The following is a 24,302-nucleotide window of genomic DNA, read 5'->3' on the forward strand; positions in this document are numbered from 1 at the left end:
TTGCGTGTGACTGGAGTCTCAGAACAGGGAGGGACAACAGAAAACACAGAGAGAAGAGCAGAAAACTTCCCTGACATCATGAAAGACGAAAGGATATCTATCCAAGAAGCTCATCAAACCCCATTTAATATTGATCCAAAAAGAAAATCAGCAAGACATATTATCATCAAACCAAAGATAAAGAGAAAATTTTAAAAGCAGCCAGAGATAGAAGAAAGGTCTCCTACAAGGGAGAATCAATAAGAATAAGTTCAGACTACTCAGCAGAAACCATGCAGGCAAGAAGGCAGTGGCATGACATATACAGAGCACTGAAGGAGAAAAACTGCCAGCCAAGGATCATATATCCAGCAAAACTCTCTCTCAAATGTGAAGGCAAAATTAAAACATTTACAGATAAACACAAGTTTAGAGAATTTGCAAAAACCAAACCAAAGCTACAAGAAATACTAAAGGAAATTGTTTGGTCAGAAAACCAATAATATCAGATACCAGCACAACACAAGGTCACAGAACAGAACATTCTGATATCAACTCAAATAGGGAAATCACAAAACAAATTAAGATTAATTTTATGAAGAAAAAAATGCTCAAAACAGGGAATCATTGAAGTCAATATGTAAAAGATCACAATAATCAAAAAGAGGGACTAAATACAGGTAGCATAGAACTGCCATATGGAGAGGGATACAAGGCAATATAGGACAATACAAGTTAGGTTATTACTTAGAAATATAGGGGTAAATATTAAGGTGACAGCAAAGAGGTATAACAACTCCTTAACTCAAAATAAAAACCAAGAAAAACATAACGACTCAGCAAACATAAAGTCAAATACTGTGAAAATGAGGAACACACAATTTACAAAGAAAAATGTCTCAGCACAAAAAAGTAAGTGGAAAAATGAAATTGTCAACAACACACATAAAAAGGCATCAAAATGACAACACTAAACACATACCTAGCTATAATTACGCTGAATGAAATGGACTAAATGCACCAATAAAGAGGCAGAGTCTCAGACTGGATAAAGCAACACGATCTGTCTATATGCTGCCTACAAGAGACACGCCTTAGACTTAGAGAAACAAACAAACTAAAACTCAAAGGATGGAAAAAAATATATCAAGCAAACAATAAGCAAAAAAGAGCAGGAGTAGCAATATTAATTTCTGACAAAATAGACTTTAAAGTTAAATCCACCACAAAGGATAAAGAAGGACACTACATAATGATAAAAGGGACAACTGACCAGGAAGATATAACCATATTAAATATTTATGCAATGAATGACAGGGCTGCAAGATACATAAAACAAACTTTAACAGAACTGAAAAGGGAGATAGACACCTCCAATTATATTAGGAGACTTCAACACACCACTTTCGGAGAAAGACAGGACTTCCAGTAAGAAGTTTAACAGAGACATGGAAGAACTAATTGCTACAATCAACCAACTTGACCTCATAGACTTCTACAGAACATTCCACCCAACTGCTGCAAAGTATACTTTTTTTTCTAGCACACATGGAACATTCTCTAGAATAGACCACATATTAGGTCATAAAACAAACCTTTGCAGAATCCAAAACATTGAAATATTACAAAGCATCTTCTCAGACCACAAGGCCTTAAAAGTGGAAATCAATAACAGAAAAATTAGGGAAAAGAAAGCAAATGCGTGGAAACTGAACGATACCCTGCTCAAAAAAGACTGGGTTATAGAAGACATTAAGGAGGGAATAAAGAAATTCATAGAATGCAACGAGAATGAAAAAACTTCCTATCAAAACCTCTGGGACACAGCAAAAGCAGTGCTCAGAGGTCAATTTATATCGATAAATGCACACATACAAAAAGAAGAAAGAGCCAAAATCAGAGAACTGTCCCTACAACTTGAACAAATAGAAAGTGAGCAACAAAAGAATCCATCAGCACCAGAAGAAAACAAATAATAAAAATTAGAGCTGAACTAAATGAATTAGAGAACAGAAAAACAATTGAAAGAATTAACAAAGCCAAAAGTTGGTTCTTTGAAAAAAATAACAAAATTGATAAACCATTGGCCAGACCAGACTGACTAAAGAAACACAGGAAAGGAAACAAATAACCCGAATAAGAAACGAGATTGGCCACATAACAACAGGCCCAACAGAAATTAAAAGAATCATATCAGATTATTACGAAAAATTGTACTCTAACGAATTTGCAAACCTAGAAGAAATGGATGAATTCCTGGTAAAACACTACCTACCTAAACTAACACATTCAGAAGTAGAACAACTAAATAGACCCATAACAAAAAAAGAGATTAAAACGGTAATCAAAAAACTCCCAACAAAAAAAAAGCCCTGGCTGGGATGGCTTTACTGCAGAGTTCTACCAGACTTTCAGAGAAGAGTTAACACCACTATTAGTAAAGGTATTTCAAAGCATAGAAAATGATGGAATACTGCCTAACTCATTCTATGAAGTCACCATATCCCTGATACCAAAACCAGGTAAAGACATTACAAAAAAAGAAAATTACAGACCTATATCCTTCATGAACATAGATGCAAAAATCTTCAACAAAATTCTAGCCAACAGAATTCAACAACATATCAAATAAATAATCCACCATGACCAAGTGGGATTTATACCAGGTGTGCAAGGCTGGTTCAATATTAGAAAAACCGTTAATGTAATCCACCATATAAATAAAACAGAAGACAAAAACCACATGATCTTATCAATTGATGCAGAAAAGGCATTTGACAAAGTCCGACACCCATTTATGATAAAAACTCTCAGCAAAATAGGAATTGAAGGAAAATTCCTCAACATAATAAAGGGCATCTATACAAAGCCAACAGCCAACATCACTCTAAATGGAGAGAGCCTAAAAGCATTTCCCTTGAGAACGGGAACCAGACAAGGATGCCCTTTATCACCGCTCTTAGTCAACATTGTGCTAGAGGTCCTAGCCAGAGCAATTAGGCTAGACAAAGAAATAAAGCGTGTCCGGATTGGCAAGGAGGTAGTAAAATTACCTCTATTTGCAGATGACATGATCTTATACACAGAAAACCCTAAGGAATCCTCCAGAAAACCACTGAAACTAATACAAGAGTTTGGCAGAGTTTCAGGTTACAAGATAAACATACAAAAATCACCTGGATTCCTCTACATCAACAAGAAGAACATCGAAGCGGAAATCGCCAAATCAATACCATTCACAGTAGCCCCCAAGAAGATAAAATACTTAGGGATAAATCTTACCAAAGATGTAAAAGACCTATACAAAGAAAATGACAAAGTACTACTGCAAGAAACTAAAAAGGGCCTACTTAAGTGGAAAAAAATACCTTGCTCATGGATAGGAAGACTTAACATAGTAAAAATGTCTATTCTACCAAAAGTCATCTATACATACAATGCACTTACGATCCAAATTCCAATGACATTGTTTAATGTGATGGAGAAACCAAACACCAACTTCATATGGAAGGGAAAGAAGTAAAGCATCACTGAAAAAGAAGAAGAAAGTGGGAGGCCTCACTCTACCTGATTTTAGAACTTATTATATAGCCACAGTAGTCAAAACAGCCTGGTACTCGTACAACAACAGGCACATAGACCAATGGAACAGAATTGAGAACCAGATATAAATCCATCCACATATGAGCAGCTGATATTTGACAAACGCCCGGTGTCAGTTAATTGGGGAAAAGACAGTCTTTTTAACAAATGGTGCTGGCAGAACTGGTTATCCATTTGCAAAAAAATGAAACAGGACCCATACCTCACACCATGCACAAAAACTAACTCTAAGTGGATCAAAGACCTAAACATAAAGACTAAAGCAATAAAGATCATGGAAGAAAAAATAGGGACAACTTTAGGAGCCCTAATACAAGGCATAAACAGAATACAAAACATTACCAAAAATGACGAAGAGAAACCAGATAACTGGGAGCTCCAAAAATCAAACACCTCTGCTCATCTAAAGATGTCACCAAAAGAGTAAAAAGACTACCTACAAACTGGGAAAGAATTTCCAGTTATGACATCTCTGACCGGAGCCTGATCTCTAAAATCTATATGATTCTGTTAAAATTTAGCCACAAAAAGACAAACAACCCAATCAAGAAGTGGCCAAAGGATATGAACATGCACTTCACTACAGAAGATATTCAGGCAGCTAACAGATACATGAGAAAATGCTCTCGATCATTAGCCATTAGAGAAATGCAAATTAAAACTACGATGAGATTCCAACTCACTCCAACAAGGCTGGCATTAATCCAAAAACACAAAATAATAAATGTTGGAGGGGCTGTGGAGAGATTGGAACGCTTGTACACTGCTGGTGGGAATGTAAAATGGTACAACCACTTTGGAAATCTAGCTGGCGTTTTCTTAAAAAGTTAGAAATAGAACTACCATACAACCCAGAAATCCCACTCCTCGGAATATACCCTAGAGAAATAAGAGCCTTTACACGAACAGATATATGTACACCCATGTTTATTGCAGCTTTGTTTACAATAGCAAAAAGCTGGAAGCAACCAAGGTGTCCATCAATGGGTGAATGGTTAAATAAATTGTGGTATATTCACACAGTGGAATACTAGGCATCGATAAAAAACCGTAACGAATCTGTGAAACATTTCATAACATGGAGGAACCTGGAAGGCATTATGCTGAGCGAAATGAGTCAGAGGCAAAAGGACAAATATTGTATAAGACCACTATTATAAGATCTTGAGAAATAGTATAAACTGAGAAGAACACATACTTTTGTGGTTACGAGGTAGGGAGGGAGTGAGTATGAGAGAGGGTTATTTACTGATTAGTTAGTAGATAAGAACTACTTTAGGTGAAGGGAAGGACAGTACTCAATACACGGAAGGTCAGCTCAAATGGACTGGACCAAAAGCAAAGAAGTTTCCGGGATAATCTGAATGCTTCAAAGGTCAGTGGAGCAAGGGCGGGGGTTTGGGGACTATGGCTTAAAGGAGACCTCTAAGTCAATTGGCAAAATAAAGTATTATGAAAACATTCTGCATCCCACTTTTAAATGTGGCGTCTGGGATCTTAAATGCTAACAAGTGGCCATCTAAGATGCATCAATTGGTCTCAACCCACCTGGATCAAAGGAGAATGAAGAACACCAAGGTCACATGACAACTATGAGCCCAAGAGACAGAAAGGGCCACATGAACCAGAGACTTACATCATCCTGAGACCAGAAGAACTAGATGGTGCCTGGCCACAACCGATGACTGCCCTGACAGGGAGCAAAACAGAGAACCCCTGAGGGAGCAGGAGATCAGTGGGATGCAGACCCCAAATTCTCATAGAAAGACCAGACTTAATGGTCTGACTGAGACTAGAGGAATCCCGGCGATCATGGTCCCCAAACCTTCTGTTGGCCCAGGTCAGGAACCATTCCTGAAGACAAGTCATCAGACATGGAAGGAACTGGACAACGGGTTGGAGAGAGATGCTGATGAAGAGTGAGCTACTTGTATCAGGTGGACACGAGACTGTGTTGGCATCTCCTGTCTGGAGGGGAGATGGGAGGGTAGAGAGGGTTAGAAATTGGCAAAATTGCACGAAAGGAGAGACTGGAAGGGCTGAATCATTAGGGGGAGAGTAAGTGGGAGTATGGAGTAAGTTGTATATAATCTTATATGTGACAGACTGACTTGATTTATAAATGTTCACTTAAAGCTCAATAAAAATTATTAAAAAAAAAAAAAATGGAGCCCTGGTGGCGAAGTGGTTAATAGCCCGGGTGCTAACCAAAAGGTAGGCAGTTTGAATCCACCAGCGACACCTTGGGGCAGTTCTACTCTGTCTTATAGGTTCCCTGTGAGGCTGAATCAACTCAATGGCAATGCCTTTTTTTTTTTTTTTTTGGTATAAAAATAATATTTACAAGCTCAGTAATAAGAAAACTTGACCTAATAAAAATGGGCAAAATATTTGAATGTACATTTCATAAGAGAAGATAGATGAATAGCAAGAAACCATACAAAAAGATTTCCAACATTAGTCATCAGAAAAATGCAAATAAAAACCACGAAGTCACTTCAAAATGCATTCATTAGAATGACTAAAATGAAAAAGACTGAAAAAATTGTCAGTGACAATACTTATATATTAAGCTATATTAGCCTTAAATTTATATGAACCTATTTATATTTATATAATTGGAGCTCTAGGGGCATAGTGATTAAGTGCTATGGCTGCTAACCAAAATTTCTGCAGTTTGAACCCTCCAACCACCCTTGGAAACTCTGTGGGGCAGTTCTACCCTGTCCTATAGTCACTATGAGTCAGAATGGACTAGATGGCAAAAGGTTGTTTTTTTTTTTTTTTTTGGTTTTTATTTCTGCAATTAATTTATTAATACGTGTCATTTTAATTCCATTTAATCTCAGTCCATTGCATTTATATAACTTCAGAGTTTAAATGAAAATTTATTGTTGTAAATTTATGTTGTCTGCAATGTTTCATCATTTTAAAATATCAATTTATGGCTATCCAAAATCATCAGTCAGGTAATTTTATAAGTTCTTTATACAGAAAACATTTTTTATACAATTTTTACATGACAAACCTGAGTCACAGTGAAAGCAAGTAGGCTTGGAGAAATCCAATAATTTTTAGTTTTAGTGGTATCAATAATAAGATGTCGAGAGTGTTTTTCAATCTTGGCTAAACAGATTAAAAGCTGAAAATACTTGTGATGATGTCACGCATCGACATGCATTTTGGATTCCACATATGTTAACGTTGTATAGAAATACAATATATTTCTTGTACAAAGATCCTTATCTTCTGCAGCAGAGTAGGAAAGAACTTTAAATTTTAAACTGAAAATCATAAGAGAGAGTCGGGCAAGTGGTGACAAAAGGAAGCTGTATAAAGAAAACATGATTTTTAAAATTGCATTAATGCTAGATCTCAAAATGTTATGCAATGGATGTGAAGAGCCTCTATGCAAAAAAACTCAAACACGTTGCAACCGAGTTGATTCCGGCTCATAGCAACCCTATAGGACAGAGTAGACCTCCCCTATAGGGTTTCCAAGGAGCACCAGGTGGATTTGAACTGCCAACCTTTTGGTTAGTAGCTGTAGCTCTTAACCATACGCCGCCAGGGTTAGAGCCTCTATAGTGAGCTCCACACTACTTGTATTATATTTTCACTTTATAAAGAACAAAACTTTAAGGAAATACATGAAGGTGATTAAGAAGCTTTACTATTCAGCTTTATAACTCAGTCTATGAGTGTGGAAGAGCACTTGATCTTACAAAATATTAGCAGTCAGTTCTAGCTATATGGAAAAATCAAATGCAAGGCATAGATAAAATATAAATTGCAAATGAAGTATGGTGAGAAGGAAGAACCAGTAATACGATGTAGTGTGGTGTAGATAAAGCTATACTTTTTTTTCCTCTCCCTTGACAATTCAATCCATGACAATGCTGAAATAGAAATTGAAGGAAAAAACATGGAGCCTATAAAAATTAGACATGCAAATGACTGTAACACAACAGAAAACATGAAAGCCCCAGAAAGAGAAACCCAGAAGTAATCCTGGAAAATGCATGGTGATCGGACAAGAGAGAAAGAGATGAAGAAAAAAAAATTACAACCAAAATAATAATTGATTTTTTATGAATGAAGAGGGTAAATCAGTGCCAAACTAATTACCCTCAAAAAAAATAACTCTACATAACAACTTGTTAAATTACTCATGCTCTTTTTGCCTCTGCTGAAAATTTTCTTCCCCTCATTTTTTGTCTGGGTGATATAATCACATAACACATCACAAAACTCAATACATTGAACGTTTTCATTTTTCTTGTTCATGTTCGTCAGTAAGTAGTATAGGGCTATGAAGGCAGAAAACTTGTCTGTTTTTCACTTGTGTTTTTAAGCCAGTCAGCAAAATATCTGGTACATAGTAGGCAAACTTCAAATATGTTCAAAGAACATCTCCCACAAAAGGAGACCAATTTTAAAAAAATGCAAAAAAATTAATTCGGACTTTAAAAAATAAACCAGAGAATAAAATGGCATGGAGAAAGTAGGATTAATATTAAAGGTGATCCTCAAATATTGAGTTAAGAGTATTGGTAAAGACGTTTATGTTGGTATTGTAAGAAAAATGATTATAGCAGCTGCCTTTCACTACAGACCTATCACTTTTTTAAGTAACTGAGCACACAAAATCATACTTTCTATTTTGAGATAATTGTAGATTCACATGCAGTTGTAAGTAATTAATCAGAGAAATGCCCCAGATGGTTCACTCAGTCTCACTAAACGGTAACATTCTGCATAACCATAGCACAGTATGACAAACAGGAAATTTTCATTAATACCATATGTACTCTAATTCAGACTTGACCAGTTTTAATGCAACTCTTTGAAGCTGGGTGTGTTCAGTTCTGTGCAATTTTACCACATATGTTATGTAGCCAGTACACAGTCAAGACACAAAATAGTTCTATCACCTAAATGACCTGTTTTGCCCTTTTATAACGACACTCATTTCCCCCCTCTTACTGCCTGACCTATCCCTTATCAGCTAGCTAAAATCCACTAATCTGTTCACCAGTTTTATAATACTGTTATTTCAAGAAGGAAATCATGTGGAATTATCTACTACATACCCCTTTCAGATTATATTTTTTCACTCAGCAAAATTTACTGGAGATTCATTTGAGTTGTTACACGTTTTGACTGTCTATTCCTTTTTATTTCTGAGTGATATTCCATGTATAGATGTATCACAGTTCGTTTAACCATTTCTTTATTGTAGGATAGCTGCATCGTTTCCAGGTTTTGGCTAGTATAAGTAAGCTTCTATCAACATCCATATATAAATTTTTATGTAATGTAATGTAAGTTTCCTTAATTCTGGGATAAATATTCAAAAGTGCAATTGCTGGGTTGGATTGTAGGAGCCCTGGAGACACAAACATTAAATTCTCAGCTGCTAACCAAAAGGTCACAGGTTTAAAACCACAGCTGTTCTGGGAGGGAAAGATTTGGTGGTCTTGGAAAGACTACAGCATTGGAAACCCTAGGGGGCGTTTCTACTCTCTGGAATAGGGTTACTATTGGTCGAAATCCATTCAATGGCAATGGGCTTTTATGATGTGACTAGTTTTGTTTTGTTTTGAGGAAATTAACAATTGAAAGCTGTTTCTTTAATTGCATAATTTGTTATTTTTTAGTTTGTTTGCTTTGTTTTGCCTTTTAAACCCCCATAAAGTAAGTTGTTTAATTCTGTCTGTATTTCACAGGTAGGTAAACTGAAACTCAGGAGAACAAAATAATTCTAGTGAGTGGTGCAGTTAGGATGCAAATTCATTTTTATCCAACTTTACCACTCGTGCTTCTTATATTTTGGGACACTCCAGCAATATATACTTCAGCATCAAGATGTCCTCAAGAAGCACCTTAGAAATGTGTACATATTCAGAATGTAGGCATTATTTAAATCATGAAAACTGCAAAATAGGCATGTGATTTTATTAAGGTAAAACTATAATTAGGTGAAATACAGCATGTCAGACAATGCTGTAGACCCCTACTGGTGCAATGGTTAAGCACTTGGCTACTAACTGTAAGGTTGGTATTTGGAACCAGCCCAGCAGCTCTGAAGTAGGAAGGCCTGGTGATGTGTTTCGGTAAAGATTACAGCCAGGCAAACCCTATGGGCAGTTCTGTTCTGTCACATGGAGTTGCTGTGAGTCCAAATCGACTCGACAGCACCCAACAGCAGCAACGTCTTTCTGCTATTGATTTCTAGTTTGATTCCACCCTGGTGAGAAGCCGTGCTCTGTAACGCTTCAATTCTTTTTTATTATCTTGAAAATGTTGAGATTTTTGTTCTTGCCTTGCATGTGGATTCTTTTAATAAATGTTACGTGTGTGTTGGAAAAGATAAATATTCAACTTTTGTTAAGATTAGTGCTCTAAACATGACTTTAATGTCAAGTTCTTCAAATCATCTGTATCCTAGCTGATTTTTGCTTTTCTACTCTTGCCTTTTACTAAGAAAGCTGTGTTCCAATATCCAGCAATGATAGTGAATTGGTTTTTCTTCTTTTAGTTCTGACAACTTTGGCTTTATATGCTTTAAATCTATATTATAAGATACTTACAAAATTACAATTGTTACATCTTCTTGTTAGATTGAAATTATGAAATGGATCTCTTTACCTCTAGTAGAATTTAGTGCTTAAAGTCTCCTTTGCCTGATTATGGTATAGTAACTGAAGCCTTCTTTCGGTTAGTTTTTGCACAATATATGTTGCCATAATCTTTTATCCTTTTAGTCATCTTGTGTGCTTACGCAAAATGTTCTTACAAATAACAAATGGTTATCTGGGGTCTCTTGCGAACATTTTATGGTTGAGTTTTTCTTTCGCTATATTCTGGCATCTCTAATACGTCATTACCTGTTATTACTCGTATAATTATTTTTTAATACTACGCTCTTACTATTTTTTTTCTTGATCTATTTCTTATTCGTTATCTGTTATGTTTTTCTCTTTCTGTCTTCCCGCTGTCCTCTAATTTCAAATTCCTCAGAAAAACTGCTTCCGTCAAGGCAAACGAAGCCAAAAATTATTCATATATGAGGCAAAATAAAAAGAATTCCTAAGATGAATGAAAACTCACTATTCACAGACAATCTCAAGAAATCACTAAGCATAAAAAGCAGAAGTGAACATGGAAGGAAGTGTTTATTCTGAGAAGGAAGTACACATGTCTTGACATTAAACTATATACAATAACATCCAAAATCAAGCTTATTGTTTTAAAAAAAAGTGTATAACTCTCTTGATGTAAAGCCCTATATAACTATATCTTAAACAGTGGTGAAAGGGGAAGAAGAGGATGGTAACAATAAAGTGTACAAAAAAATATGCTAAGCATCTTTCTTCTTTGGGAGGAGGATAAAAAGAGGGACTATCTCTACAAACCAATATTTTAAAAAGTCTTAAATATTTGTGTCAAATATTCAGGGTAACCACTAGAAAAAATACAACAGTGAAATAGGTAAATTCTGTAGAAGCAAATAAATTTTAGATAGGTAAAAAGTATAAAATTAAGATTAACAATAGTATCTTTCTTATTAAAAAGCAAGATCTTACTAAAATAACAATCATATATAAAACACATAGAAATTAACATAAAAATATATAACTTTTTAAAAAAGGTAAAAATACAAAATTCCAAAAGGTAGTACCAGTTTTACCAGTTTCCGTATATCAAAAATAGCATAACACAAAATTAAAACTAATGACAAACTAATGAAAAACATTCACATCATGCACAGCCATAAAACATGGCCATACATTTTAAACTAGGTATGGATATAAGTATAGAAACATATAAACACTCTAGCTATATAATTTGGTATTATCTTTCTGAAGGTATTTAGGTAACTTAATCTAAAATCTTTGAAATGTGAATATATTTTGATCGTGATAGACCACTTCCAGAATTTCATCTAAATGTGCTTTCTCTAGAAATTGTTAGTTGTGAAAAAGACATAGGAAGCAAAATATATGAGAATATGATGTTGTTTTTAATTGCCATTAAACCCATTCCTTCTCAAAGCAACGCCATGTATATAGAGTAGAACTGCCTCATAGGGTTTTCAAGGCCATGGCCTTTCCAAAGCAGAACCAAGGCCTGTCTCCCAAGGCACCTCTGGGTGGGTTTGAACACCAATCTTCCAGCTAGAAGTAGAGCATTTAACCCATTGTACTACCCAGGGATTTCTATGAGAATACAATAGAATCGTGCAATTGAATACTATGAAACTCTTTTTAAATAATAAGGAAAGCTGCACATATGCTTATAACTAATGAGATTGGTTTAAAAATACAAATGGTTTACCCCAGAACACGTATTATATATGGTGCAACACTTCTATGATTATTGATACGATTACAGGTTACAAATGTAAAGCGTATTGTTGTTTTATAAATATTCACATACAAAACACATACATTTCCTTAAATTTTAAAAAGAATTATCACTAGCTTTGAGTTTTCTAATATTATCCAGTTTTGTTAACTTTTTAATATTTGAAAAAAAAAATGGCAGATGAAGAAGTCAACAAATCTGCCTTTCCTTCATTTTTTCTACCACTTATCAGACAGCTTAGGTGGTACTAAAAAAAAAAAAAAAAAACAGGAAAGCCAGACTTGTTCTTTACCACCTAATTTTTTTTCTGTAGTATCTTGGCCAGTCTATTGCTATTGTTGCCTCTTTGTTTCCCTGAGGACACTGTCCCCACTGGTGCACCTTGCTGGATTTTTGCCCAAATTCATTTTAAAGAAGACTCATTAGTGACTTTTAGCTTGAGTCACCAGACCCGTTTATTATTTAGCTCAAGGTTTAGCAAATAAATCAAATGTAAATCTTGTGTAAAAGTCTCTCACGCTATCCAGAGAGGTCATAGAATCAACTCTTTCAAAACCAGAGGGGTAAATGTTTGAACAATGTTCTATTTTCAACCAAAAGAGCTAGGCCATATTTCCTAGGCATAAAAGGGACAAAGTCCTTGTTTAGACAGTCTTCTCAATTGTGCTGGAAATGAAAAAACTCAGAGTTGTAGGTCTGTCCAGAGAACCAGTGAGGGTAAGTGGGGTTCCTAAGCAGAAAGACAAGCAGATCCCACGCAAGTCTTTTCTAAGTGGGTCCCCTTCATCAGATCAGCCTTTAGAAATATTGCCTTTAAAGAATCAGCCAAAGCTATTACTAACCCTCAGAAGAGTAAACACAGTGGTTATGATTTCACTTACTTTCAACTTTGGGAGCTGTACATAGTAATTTCCTCTGAGAAGCAAACTGCTGTAATTTACCAAAATCAGATGTAACTAGCTATTTGAATTATTACGTAAAGATCCACAAATCTTTCTGAGTTTTTTTTGTTTTGTTTTGTTTTGTTTTGTTAATGCTGGTTTGAATATCTTACTAACAGAATCTTCAAGCAAACACAAATAGCAATCAACAAAGATTCAACTATTTATCAGCTTGGCACTAAAGCAAAGAGGGATGCCAGTTAACAGTTTGGTCAGCAAAGAAGGTAATAACATAAGCAGCGAGGATAATAGTTGGTATGGCTTTATTCATGGTATGACTTTATTCACTAGCAAAAGTACTGAATCAAATACAAAATAAAAGCTCAATGTTAAAGATAGAACCTTAAAAATTTCAATAATTAAAATCAGAGGCAAAGCAGTTACAAAATGAATTTCAAATAGAACAGAAAACAGCTTCGAATATGTCTGCAAATGAACTAGATAAGTGTATTTATACAACAAATATTTCTTAGGCACTCACTGTAAGTATAAGATTGTGTTAGTTGTGGTAGCTCTCCCAGTAAAAAAAAAGATAGTCACCTGATTCAACAAACTTACTTTCTCAGAGGAAGCACTCAGATAAAAGTGACAGCTATATGATAGGACAAATGGGGTCCAGTGGACACAGATAATAGCATTTTAGAAGATTGTCTACTGGGAGTGAAGCTCAGGCTGAAAATCATGAATAAGTAGATGTGTCCACACAATTTGGGAGAACAAGGAGTCAAAACGAGTGGAGAAGGGGAAAGAATAGGAAAGAAGTTGTTGTGGTGGTAGTGGTTGTTGTTGTTTTTACAGACAGATGATCCATGTGAAGTGCTTACTATAAGACTTATCACATGGTAAGTTTTTGATAATCTATTAGTTTTATTATAAGAGACATAAAGTCAGAGGAGGAAGATATGGGATACACAGAGCATAAAATTTACTTTGGGTTTTGTAATTTTGAGATCACATTACATGAATTATCTGTGAGAAATCAAAAAACAGTAAGAGCTGACAGATGTGAAGTAATTCCTACGTACCAGATTGTTTTATATATGTCTTATCTGTATTTTTTTATCTGTATTACCCGTTTTAATCACTTTAACTGTATGTTGTAGATACTGCTATTATCCCCCTTTTTCTGTAGGAAAACTGGGGCCTGAGAGGTTGAAAACTTGCCCAAGATCTTACAGATGTAAGTGGAAAGCCGGGTATTGAACTGTAGAGATTTGGCTGCAGAAGGTCTGCCCTTAATCACCGGTGCAGGTAAGACCCAGGAAGTGAGTGAAGACAGGCAGTGCTTGGAGAGCATATGTAGTATTCTGCTTGATTTTGAACTTGGTGATACTGATAACAAGGTATGAGACTGTGTGCCATACTTAACTAAATATACTAAAAACATAAGAGAAACATGTTTTTTTTTTTTTTTCAAGTTGTGTATCCTTGGACCAAACATTTCTTCATTATAGCAAATGAATTGTGCATTAAAATACGCTTTGCATTGTGTATACCAGTGGATATTGAGGGTAAACTACAGACTAGCAGGGAATCATAGAAAGAGCCAAGGGAGTAATCCAATGATGTGACAGTTGCATTAAGACACAGAACAAAGCAACATAAGTATGCTTTGTCATAGTGAGGGATTAGAAAACACAAGCTGCAGAGGGATTAACAAAGGCTATGTAAGGACACCAAATTCTTTGTTACACACTCACATTTTATCAAGCATCAAGTCTTAAAGGAAAGACATGAAACAAATGATTAGGATTAAATACCTTTAAATTGGGAATAATTCCTGGATGTAAAAAGAAAGTATAATTTTGTTGACTCACATCATATTGTGGGTCAAATCTAATCACGTGGGAAAATCCAATCTTGAGTATTGATTAAAAATGTGAAATAAAAATGGTTGTTGGAATGGTAGATTGATTTTTTTTGAATATTTTTAAAAATCTATCATAAAAATACAATAAAATAAACAGATGAGCAGCCAAGTCCATCAGAATATTGACAATATTAATTATCAATAAATGGAAGAAACTACATATGAATTAGTTTGCAGTCCCTGGTTTTTGTTGTAATTAGCTGCCATCGAGTTGACTCTGACTCATGGCGATCTTATAGGCAATGGAGGGAAATGTCCAGACCTGCGTCATCCTCACAGTTGCTGGTGTATTCTAGTCCATCTTTGTGGCTGCCGTGCTAATGCATTTAACCAAGGGTCTCCCTGCCCTCGTTCCTGCTCTAACAATTGATCCCTCCTGATAACAAGTGATTTGGACAATATTCTGTTGTGATCCAAAGGTTTGCATTGATTAATTTTCTGAAGTAAATCACAAGGCCTTTCTTCCTAGCCTATCTTACTCTGGAAGCTCCACTGAAACCTGTCCACCGTGGGTGACCCTGCTGGTATGTGAAATACTGGTGGCATAGCAACCACAAGCATGATAGCAACACCCAAGCCACCACAATACAATGAATTGACAAACAACTGTGCCGTCCCTAGTAGTCATTGTTTATCACTCTCTGACTTTGATACCATTCTATTCAATCAAAATATCTCTAAACCTCACACGAATATTGAATAAAATTTAGAAGTCAGTGATGAAAAACTACACAATAACAACCTTTATCCTGCTGGGACTGACAGATGACCCAAAACTTCAGATTCCAATTTTCATTTTTCTACTTCTCACGTATATGTTGAGTATAAGTGGAAATCTGACCATCATATCCCTCACTTTAGTGGACTCCCACCTCAAAACACCCATGTACTTTTTCCTACAAAATTTTGCCTTTTTAGAAATTTCATTCACATCTGCTTGTATTCCTAGATATTTGTACAACATAGCAACAGGCGACAGATCAATTACTTATAATATTTGTGTGATTCAAGTATTTTTTACTGATGTCTTTGGAGTGACAGAATTTTTCCTTCTGGCTATCATGTCCTATGACCGCTACGTGGCCATCTGCAAACCACTGCATTACGTGACCATCATGAGCAGCAGAGTCTGCAAGATACTTGTCCTCTGCTGTTGGATGGCTGGCTTACTGATCATATTCCCACCACTTACTTTGTTCCTAAACTTGAAATTCTGTGATTCAAATATGATTGATTATTTTGTCTGTGATGCACCTCCTATCCTGAAGATTTCTTGCTCAGACACATGGCTCATAGAGCAATTGGTTATTGTCTGTGCTGTGCTCACTTTCATTCTGACCCTTATATGTGTTGTTCTGTCCTACATATACATTGTCAAGACCATTCTAAGGTTCCCCTCTGCCCATCAGAGAAAAAGGGCCTTTTCCACCTGTTCTTCCCACATGATTGTGGTTTCCATCACCTATGGCAGCTGTATCTTTATCTATGTCAATCCTTCAGGAAAGCAATCAGTGGATAGTAATAAAGGTGTGTCAGTGCTAATCACGTCCATTGTTCCCATGTTGAACCCATTCATTTACACTCTGAGAAACAAACAAGTGAGACAGGCCTTCAGTGACTCCTTCAAAAGAATTGCATTTGTTATATAGAAGTAAGAGGATGGTCAAGTCGAGGAATAAAATATCAAGCTAAGAACAAACAATGGTGTTCCAAATCTGTCTGTCTCTTCTTGATCTGCATTCTGTTGAGGCTAACCTTCTCAAACACTTACTGCACCCAGAAAAAACGCCCACCACCACTTAAGTGTACTCTTTATTTCTTTCACAAACAAATCCTTTCAGGTCAATATCCCTAATCAGAAGAAACGATAATATTTTTTTTTTAGTAAATGTAAGCCTGATTTTACTTCGAATCTAGCAAAAAAAAAAAAAAAAAAAACTGAAAATGAAACAAAATATAAAACAAATAAGAAAGTAGCTTACCTTGAATTTTCTGTGACATGCAGGAAAAAACTTGATTTAAAGTGTTCATTACCACTTCTAATCTAAAAATTGCTGAAATCTTTAATAACTGATTAAGTTAAATCTCTTTGAACACCTAGTTGTTGGTAGACCTAGTCCCAAGCAGAGACTAAGAATTGATAATATCCCTGAATTTATTTAGCTCATTAATAATTCTATATGACTAAAATTTTAAAAGCCTGCCACTACTAAAAAGTCACATTATAAAATATAAAAGTAAATATAACAAAAATAAATGTATGTCCAAATAAATGTGTTTTGAGTAGAATTTAAATATTCATACACATACATACAAACATAAAATGCTGAAATTTTAAAATTAAAAAATTCAGAGATTATACAGAAAATAAATAAGGTAGGTAAAAATTTTTTTCAAAAAAAGCCATGAAATTAAAAGCATAATGTCAAAATGATAATTACAGTTGAGGAAATAAAGTTATTAAAATTGGAAAAAATATCCAATTGCTCAAATAGAGTATAAATATCTGTTACAGGTTTGTGTCCCCAACAAAGTTATGTTGAAGACCAAACCACTGGTACCTGTAAATGTGACCTTATTTGGAAATAGGGTCTTTGCAGATGTAATTAGTTGGGTTAACACGAGGTCCTACTGGAGTAGGGTGGGCCCTAATCCAATATGAGCCATGTCCATATAAGAAAAGGAGAAGAGACAAGGAGCCAGACAGATGCAGAAGGAAAATGGAGGCAGACGTTGGAGTTATACTGCCACAGCCCAGAACAGTGATGAACTATTTAAAAACTTCTGTTGTTTAAAGCATCCAATTTTATGGTACTTTGTTAAGCCAGTCTTAGGAACAAAACACAGTACCCAAACTCAAAACAACTAAATGAAGCAATAATTCTTTGTACATCGTAGAAACTTACTGTTTAAAAGAAATCAGAGACACCAAACCAACAATATATGTGGCTGTCTAAGGCAACTGATTTAAAGCAGTTGACTGCCAACCAAAAGGTCAGTGGTTTGAAACCAGCAGTGAGTGGCTCCACGGGAGAAAGATGTAGCAAACTGCATCCATGAAGATTTACAGTCTTGGAAACACAATGAGGTCAATAGGAGTAGGAATCGCCTCAATGGCAGTTGATAACACAATTAATAGGTGCCCTGGTGGCACAAGGTTAAGCACTCAGGTGTTAACTGAGAGACTGGAGGTTTGAATCCACCCAGAGGCTCCACAGAAAAAAGACCCAGCAATTTGTAAAGACCTCTTAAAGATTGCCTAAAAACACTATGGAGCAGTTCAATTGTGTCACATGTGATCCCTATAAGGTGAAATTAACTCCATGGCACCTGCCAACAATAAGAAAAAGAAAATTGAAAATAAAATCCAAATGGAAGTTATATTTAATTTTTTTCTTGAAATAAATGGCTTATGGATTAGAAGAACACAAAAAGTCCATTAATTTTCCTCAAAGAAAAGAACTCAAACAGCTACTTAGTAAATTTTCTTATGGATAAGCTATCTTCCATCTTTCTGGGGTACAGGCCTAATAGCCATCCTTTGGTGACTCTCTTGGTATTTTCAGGATTTTGCATTTGGGGCAGTTCTACTCTGTCCTACAGGGTTGCTATGAGTTGGAATCGACTCAACAGCAATGGGTTTTGTTTTGTTTTGTTTTTTAATGTAAAATATACTTTCCCCCTCAGTCTTCAGTTTACTTCTATTCTTCATTTGGGTCTCAGTTTAAATGTCACTCATGCCTACGGCTGTTTTGTTTCTTCATCACCCACCACACAAACACACGAGCCAAGTCTGGAGAAACTTCTGTCCTACCTGCTGTTTTGACCTAAGCTTTTTCTTCTATAGCACCAATCTCACTAATATTTCCTGTCTATATTGGGTATCTAAAATCTGCCATAAAGGCAAAAACTTCATTTGTTATGCACACTTGAGTTTGCCTAAAACCTGGCATATAAATGACACTAAACACATTCCCTCTGAACATATCCAATAAAAAGTCTCACAACACCCCATAAAAAAGAATCACAACTTAATGCAGAAAAATTAAAAAACAGTTTTTTACTTGAAAACTTAATTATAATAGAAACAAATGGGTGAAATATGCTGTATATTATTAAAGAATTTTGAATCAAGATTTAACTATCTGGCTACATATATGTTTAGATATGACAAAGATTAAAAAGTTATCATGTAATTTACAGGAGATAATTTAGGCAAACATAATATTCATAACCTTATCAATTATAGATTTACTTACATATATATGTATATGTGTGTACGTGTGTCTGTAAATATATACCGTACCCATTGTCGTCAAGTTGATTTCAACTCATAGTGACCCTACAGGACAGAATAGAACTGCCTCGTAGGGTTTCCGAGGACTGGCTGATAGATTAGAACTACTGACCTTTTGGTGAGCAGCCGAATTCTTAACCACTGCACCACCAGGCCTCCGTATAAATATATAAACATATGTATATACATAATATTTATATTATAATGGATAATCTTCCAAAAAGCCCTGGGCTAAATGTAAATTTTTGTTTCATAGGCGGATAAAGTATTGGAGACAGGGTTCATACCCTGCTTCATGTGATTACAGGGTCTATGATTGCTACAGGACATGGCACTGCTTCTGCGGGACTGCACACATAATTACCAAGATTATCTCAAGGAAAACCTAAAGAAAATTTACTTTCATTTAAAACACCCAATGTTTACATCAGGAAAATGCCACAACAATATTTAATAAGTATAGGTAGATAATTTTATAATGAAATGAAATTACCCAAAATATATCATTATTTGATATGAAGATTTATTATGTTAAAAATTGCAATGTCATATTGAAATAACTTATTGTATTTACTTACACTCTGTAGGGTCCCTATGGTTTGGAATTGACTCAATGGCAATGGGTTTGGCTTTGGTTTATATCCTGTAAAAATATGTCATTTAAAAATTATATAATGGAATAAAGAAAAGTTAATGCTCTAAGGAAAAAAAAAACCCATTCTGGGTTTTTTTTTTAATACAATGCTCTAATGTATAGTAATAAGGAAAAGAAAGGTTTGGTGAAAGTTAGTGAGCCAAAAGTCCTTTACAAATACAGTTTAAAGTAAAATAAGTTAAAATTTTTTTGGAGGGAAGAAATGAGGACGATGGGTATCATAATTTTCCTAGTTATGAAGACAATGTCCACTAAACATTAACCCACAAAGAATGAAGGAGAACGATATTCTGGGGAAAAAAAAAAAAAACTTGGCCTCGAACGAGGGAGAAAAATTGAGGCCTGGGCTCTAGACGACTCCTCAGAGTCAGGATTCTGACTTTTCTATCCCTTCCCCTCTCAAAGTCGGATGTCTTTTCTGCTGGAAAAGATCTTACCTGGGATCTCAAATTCACGACTATTTGAAAATTGAATTGTTTATCAGATGCCAAAATGAAATCCACCCATATGTTGAGCCAAAAGTCATTGATTTGGCTACTCTGAGAAACCTGTGTGGCAAAAGAGGACTATCATGGGGAATCTGCATTAAAAAATATTAAGTCAGCCAAGCTTTGTATCCAAGGGAGAGAATATCACTATAGCTTAGTCCAGAAATCTGGCGACTATTGCTCTGGGATTGTTAGGTCTATGAATGCCAATTCTAACAGGAAATTCCAATTGAAATTTTCCCATTTCTATCATTTATAAAAATACCCTTGACTGTATTTTAAAAATCCAGTGCCTCACAGGTCTTGTGAAGCTCTGTGTCTTAGTTATCTAGTGCTGTTATAACAGAAATACCACAAGTAGATTACTTTACCAAAGAGAAGTTTATTCTCTCTCACAGTCTAATAGGCTAAAATTCCAAATTCAGGGTGTCATCTCCAGGGGAAGGCTTTCTCTCTCCATAGGCTCTGGAGGAAGGTCCTTGTTATCAATCTCCCCTAGGTCTAGGAGCTTGTCCACTCAGGAACACCAGATCCAAAGGACCTGCTCTGCTCTGGATGCTGATCTCTTGGTGGTATGATGTCCCCAATTCTCTGCTCCCTTCCCTTTCCTTTTATCTCTTGTAAGATAAAAGGTGGTGCAGACCACACCCCATGGAAACTCCCTTTACATTGGATCAGGGACATGACCATAGTAAAAATGTTACAATCCCACCCTAATCTTCTTTAACATAATTTAATCTTGCCTCATTAGCCACAGGCAGAGATTAGGATTTAAAGCACATGGGAAAATTACAATCAAAATGGAGAACACCCACACAATACTGGGACTCATGGCCTCGCCAAGTTGACACATATGTCAAGGGACACAATTCAATCCATGACACTCTGTGTGTTCTCTGTAATGTGTGCACTCCAAATGATTGATTTCCCTCACTGTTTGCTGTTAGCAGGCCTTGAGTGCCTTGTGATGTTCCACTGTCAGCAAAAATATTCCTGCATTTACCTTCATTTCTGAAAGCAGTGCAATGTGCATAAAGATTCAATTGCCCACTGATGTTTCTCTAATCCTTTCAAGTAGGTCTGTTGAGTGTTTTTCACAGCTTTACCAAAGTATAGATTATAAAATGAGATAAATATTGACACATGAAAACATCCATGAAACCATCACTCAAATCAAACAGTGAACATATCCATCACTGCAAAAGTTTCCTAATGCCCCTCTGTAATTCCTCCTTCGCATCTCTCCCCACCCACCTCTCCCCATGCAACCACTGATCTGCTTTCTGTCTGATTACACATTAGTTTATAGTTTCTAGAGTTTTATATAAATGGAATCACACAGCATGTATTTTTTGTTGTCTGACTTCCTTCACTAAAAAAAACCCCGATGCCATCGAGTTTTTTGTTGTCTGACTTCCTTCACTAGGCATAAATATTCTGAGATTTATTCATCTTGTTTTGTGTATCATTACTTTATTCCTTTGTGTTGGTTTATAGTATCCCATTGTGTTTGTAGTATCCCATATATATATATACCAAAATTTGATTATCAATTCACCAGTTAATGGACATTTGAGTTGCTTCCAATATGGGGCTGCTAAAAACAAATCTGATGTGAACATTCATGTACAAGTCTTTATGTGGACATATGCTTATTTTTCTCTTGAAAAAATTCTTAAGAGTATAACGACTGCCTCATGAAGAAAGTATAAAAGTTTAATTTTTTAAGCTATTTCCAAACTCTTTTTCCAAAGTCATTGTACAATTTTACATTCCCTCAGACAGAGAATAAATTGAAGTTTTCCACATCCTTGCCAACAATTAATATTTTCATTTTTTTAATTTTAGCCATTTTAATAATTGTGTAGCAGCATTTCATTGTGGTTTTAATTTGCATTTCCATAAAGAATAAAGATGTTTAGCATCTTGTCATATGCTTATTTTCCATGTGAAAATAAGCAATACAATCTTGGTAAACTCACTAAGAGTTCCAGTAATTTTTTTTAGATTCCCTTGGATTTTCTATGTAGATTATCTTGTCATATGGCTCCTTTCATTTAGCATAATGTTTTCAAGTTTCGTTCATGTTGTAACACGTACCAGCACTTCATTGTTTTGGTCACCAAATAATATTCCTTTGTATGTATACAGCCAGTTGCTGTCAAATCACTCAGACTCATGACAACCCCGTATGTATAAGAGCACATCTGTGCTCCAAAGGGTTTTCAACATCTGATTTTTCAGAAGTACATTGACAGCTGTTTCTTCCAATATGCCTCTGAGAGGAGTTCAACCTCCAACATACTGGTTAGCAGCTGAGCACATTAACGTTTTCTACCACCCAGGGACTCCTGTGGATATGTTGCTGTTGTCGAGCACACGTCAAGTAAGTTCCAACTCATCATGACCTTAGGTACAGCAGAATGAACTCCTGTGCCACCCCCACAGTCCTTGTTAGATTTGAGCCCATTATTGAAGCCACCTGTGTCAGTTCATGTCCTTGAAGGTCTTAGTCATTTTGGCTGACCCTCTACTTTACAAAGCATGACGTCCTTCTCCAGGGACTGATCCCTCCTGATAATATGTCAAAATTATGTAAGAAGAAGCCTCACCATCCTGGCATTCAAGACTACACTAGCTGTATTTCTTTCTGAAACAGACTTGTTCATTCTTCTGGAAATTCGTGGTATATTCCATATTCTTCTCCAACACCATAAATCAAATTCATCAATTCTTCTTCAGTCTTCCTTATTCATTGTTCAGCCTTCGCATGTGTATGAAGTGACTGAAAATATCATGGCCGAGTCAAGCACATCTTAGTCCATCAAAGTGATATCTTTGCTTTTTAACACTTTAAAGAGGTCTTTTGCAGCTGATTTGCCAATGCAATAAGTTGTTTGGTTTACTGACTGCTGCTTCCATGGCCATTGATTGTGAATCCAAATAAAATGAAATCCTTGACAATGTCAGTCTACTCTCCATTTATCGCAATGTTGTGTATTAGTCCAGTTGTGGGATTTTTGTTTTCTTTATGTTGAGGTGTAATATATAAGAAGGACTGTGGTCTTTGATCTTATTCAGTCTGTGTTTCAAGTCCTCTTCACTTTCAAGGGAGCAAGGTTGTGTTATCTGAATATCACAGGTTGTTAATGACCCATCCTCCAATCCTGATGCCACATTCTTCTTCATATAGTCCAGCTTCTTAGACTATCTGCTCGGTATACAGATTGAATAAGTATGGTGAAAGGATGCAACCCTGACTCATACCTTTCTTGATTTCAAACCATGTAGTATCACCTTGTAAATTTCGAATGACTACCTCTCGGCATATGTACAGGTTCCTCATAGAGCACAGTTAAGTGTTCTGAAATTCCCATTAGGTTGTCCATAATTTGTTATGATCTACAAAGTTTAATGCCTTTATATAGTCAATGAAATACAGGTAAATGCCTTTCTGGTATTCTCTGCTTTCAGCCAAGATTCTTCTGACACTGGCAGTGATATTCCTTATTTCAAATCCTCTTCTGAGTCTAGCTTGAATTTCTGGCAATTCCCTGTCGATGTGCTCCTACAACCACTTTTTGAATGATCTTCAGCAAAATTTTACTTGTGTGTGATATTAATGATATTGTTAAATAATTTCCACATTCTGTTGGATCATCTTTCTTTGGAATGAGTAAAAATGTGGATCTCTTCCAGTCAGTTGGCCAGGTAGCCGTCATCCAAACTTCTTGGCAGAGGCAAGGGAGCACTTCCAGAGCTGCATTCATTTGCTACACTGTCTCAACTGGTGTTCCTTCAGTTCCCGGAGCCTTGTTCTTTGCCAATGCCTTCAGTTCCTCTTGGCCTTCTTCTTTCAGTACCATCGGTTCTTTCTCATATGCTACCTTCTGAAATGACTGAACACCCACCAAGTCTTTTGGTACAGTGACTGTGTATTCCTTCATCTGCTTTTGATGCTCCTTGGGTCATTCAATATTTTCTCCATAGAAATCCTTCAATGTCGGAATAGAGACTTGAATTGTTTCTTAAGTTCTTTAAGCTTGAGGAATGAAAAGCGTGTTCTTCCCTTTTAGTTTTCTAACTCCAAGTCTTTGTA

General features: G+C 35.8%; 1 protein-coding gene across 1 annotated transcript; it reads left to right on the forward strand.

Moving 5' to 3' along the window:
• Nucleotides 1-15,482: 15,482 nt before the first annotated feature.
• On the forward strand, nucleotides 15,483-16,412 carry LOC126076392 (olfactory receptor 6C2-like). The gene has a single exon (XM_049884925.1). It carries the CDS (start codon nucleotides 15,483-15,485, stop codon nucleotides 16,410-16,412), a length of 930 nt encoding a protein of 309 aa, XP_049740882.1.
• Nucleotides 16,413-24,302: the final 7,890 nt, after the last annotated feature.

This window comes from Elephas maximus, chromosome 4, assembly GCF_024166365.1.
Source record: "Elephas maximus indicus isolate mEleMax1 chromosome 4, mEleMax1 primary haplotype, whole genome shotgun sequence".
Lineage (NCBI taxonomy): Eukaryota > Metazoa > Chordata > Mammalia > Proboscidea > Elephantidae > Elephas > Elephas maximus.

Coding starts and splice junctions, on each gene's coding strand:
- LOC126076392 (XM_049884925.1), top strand. CDS start 15,483: ATGAAAAACTACACAATAACAACCTTTATCCTGCTGGGACTGACAGAT.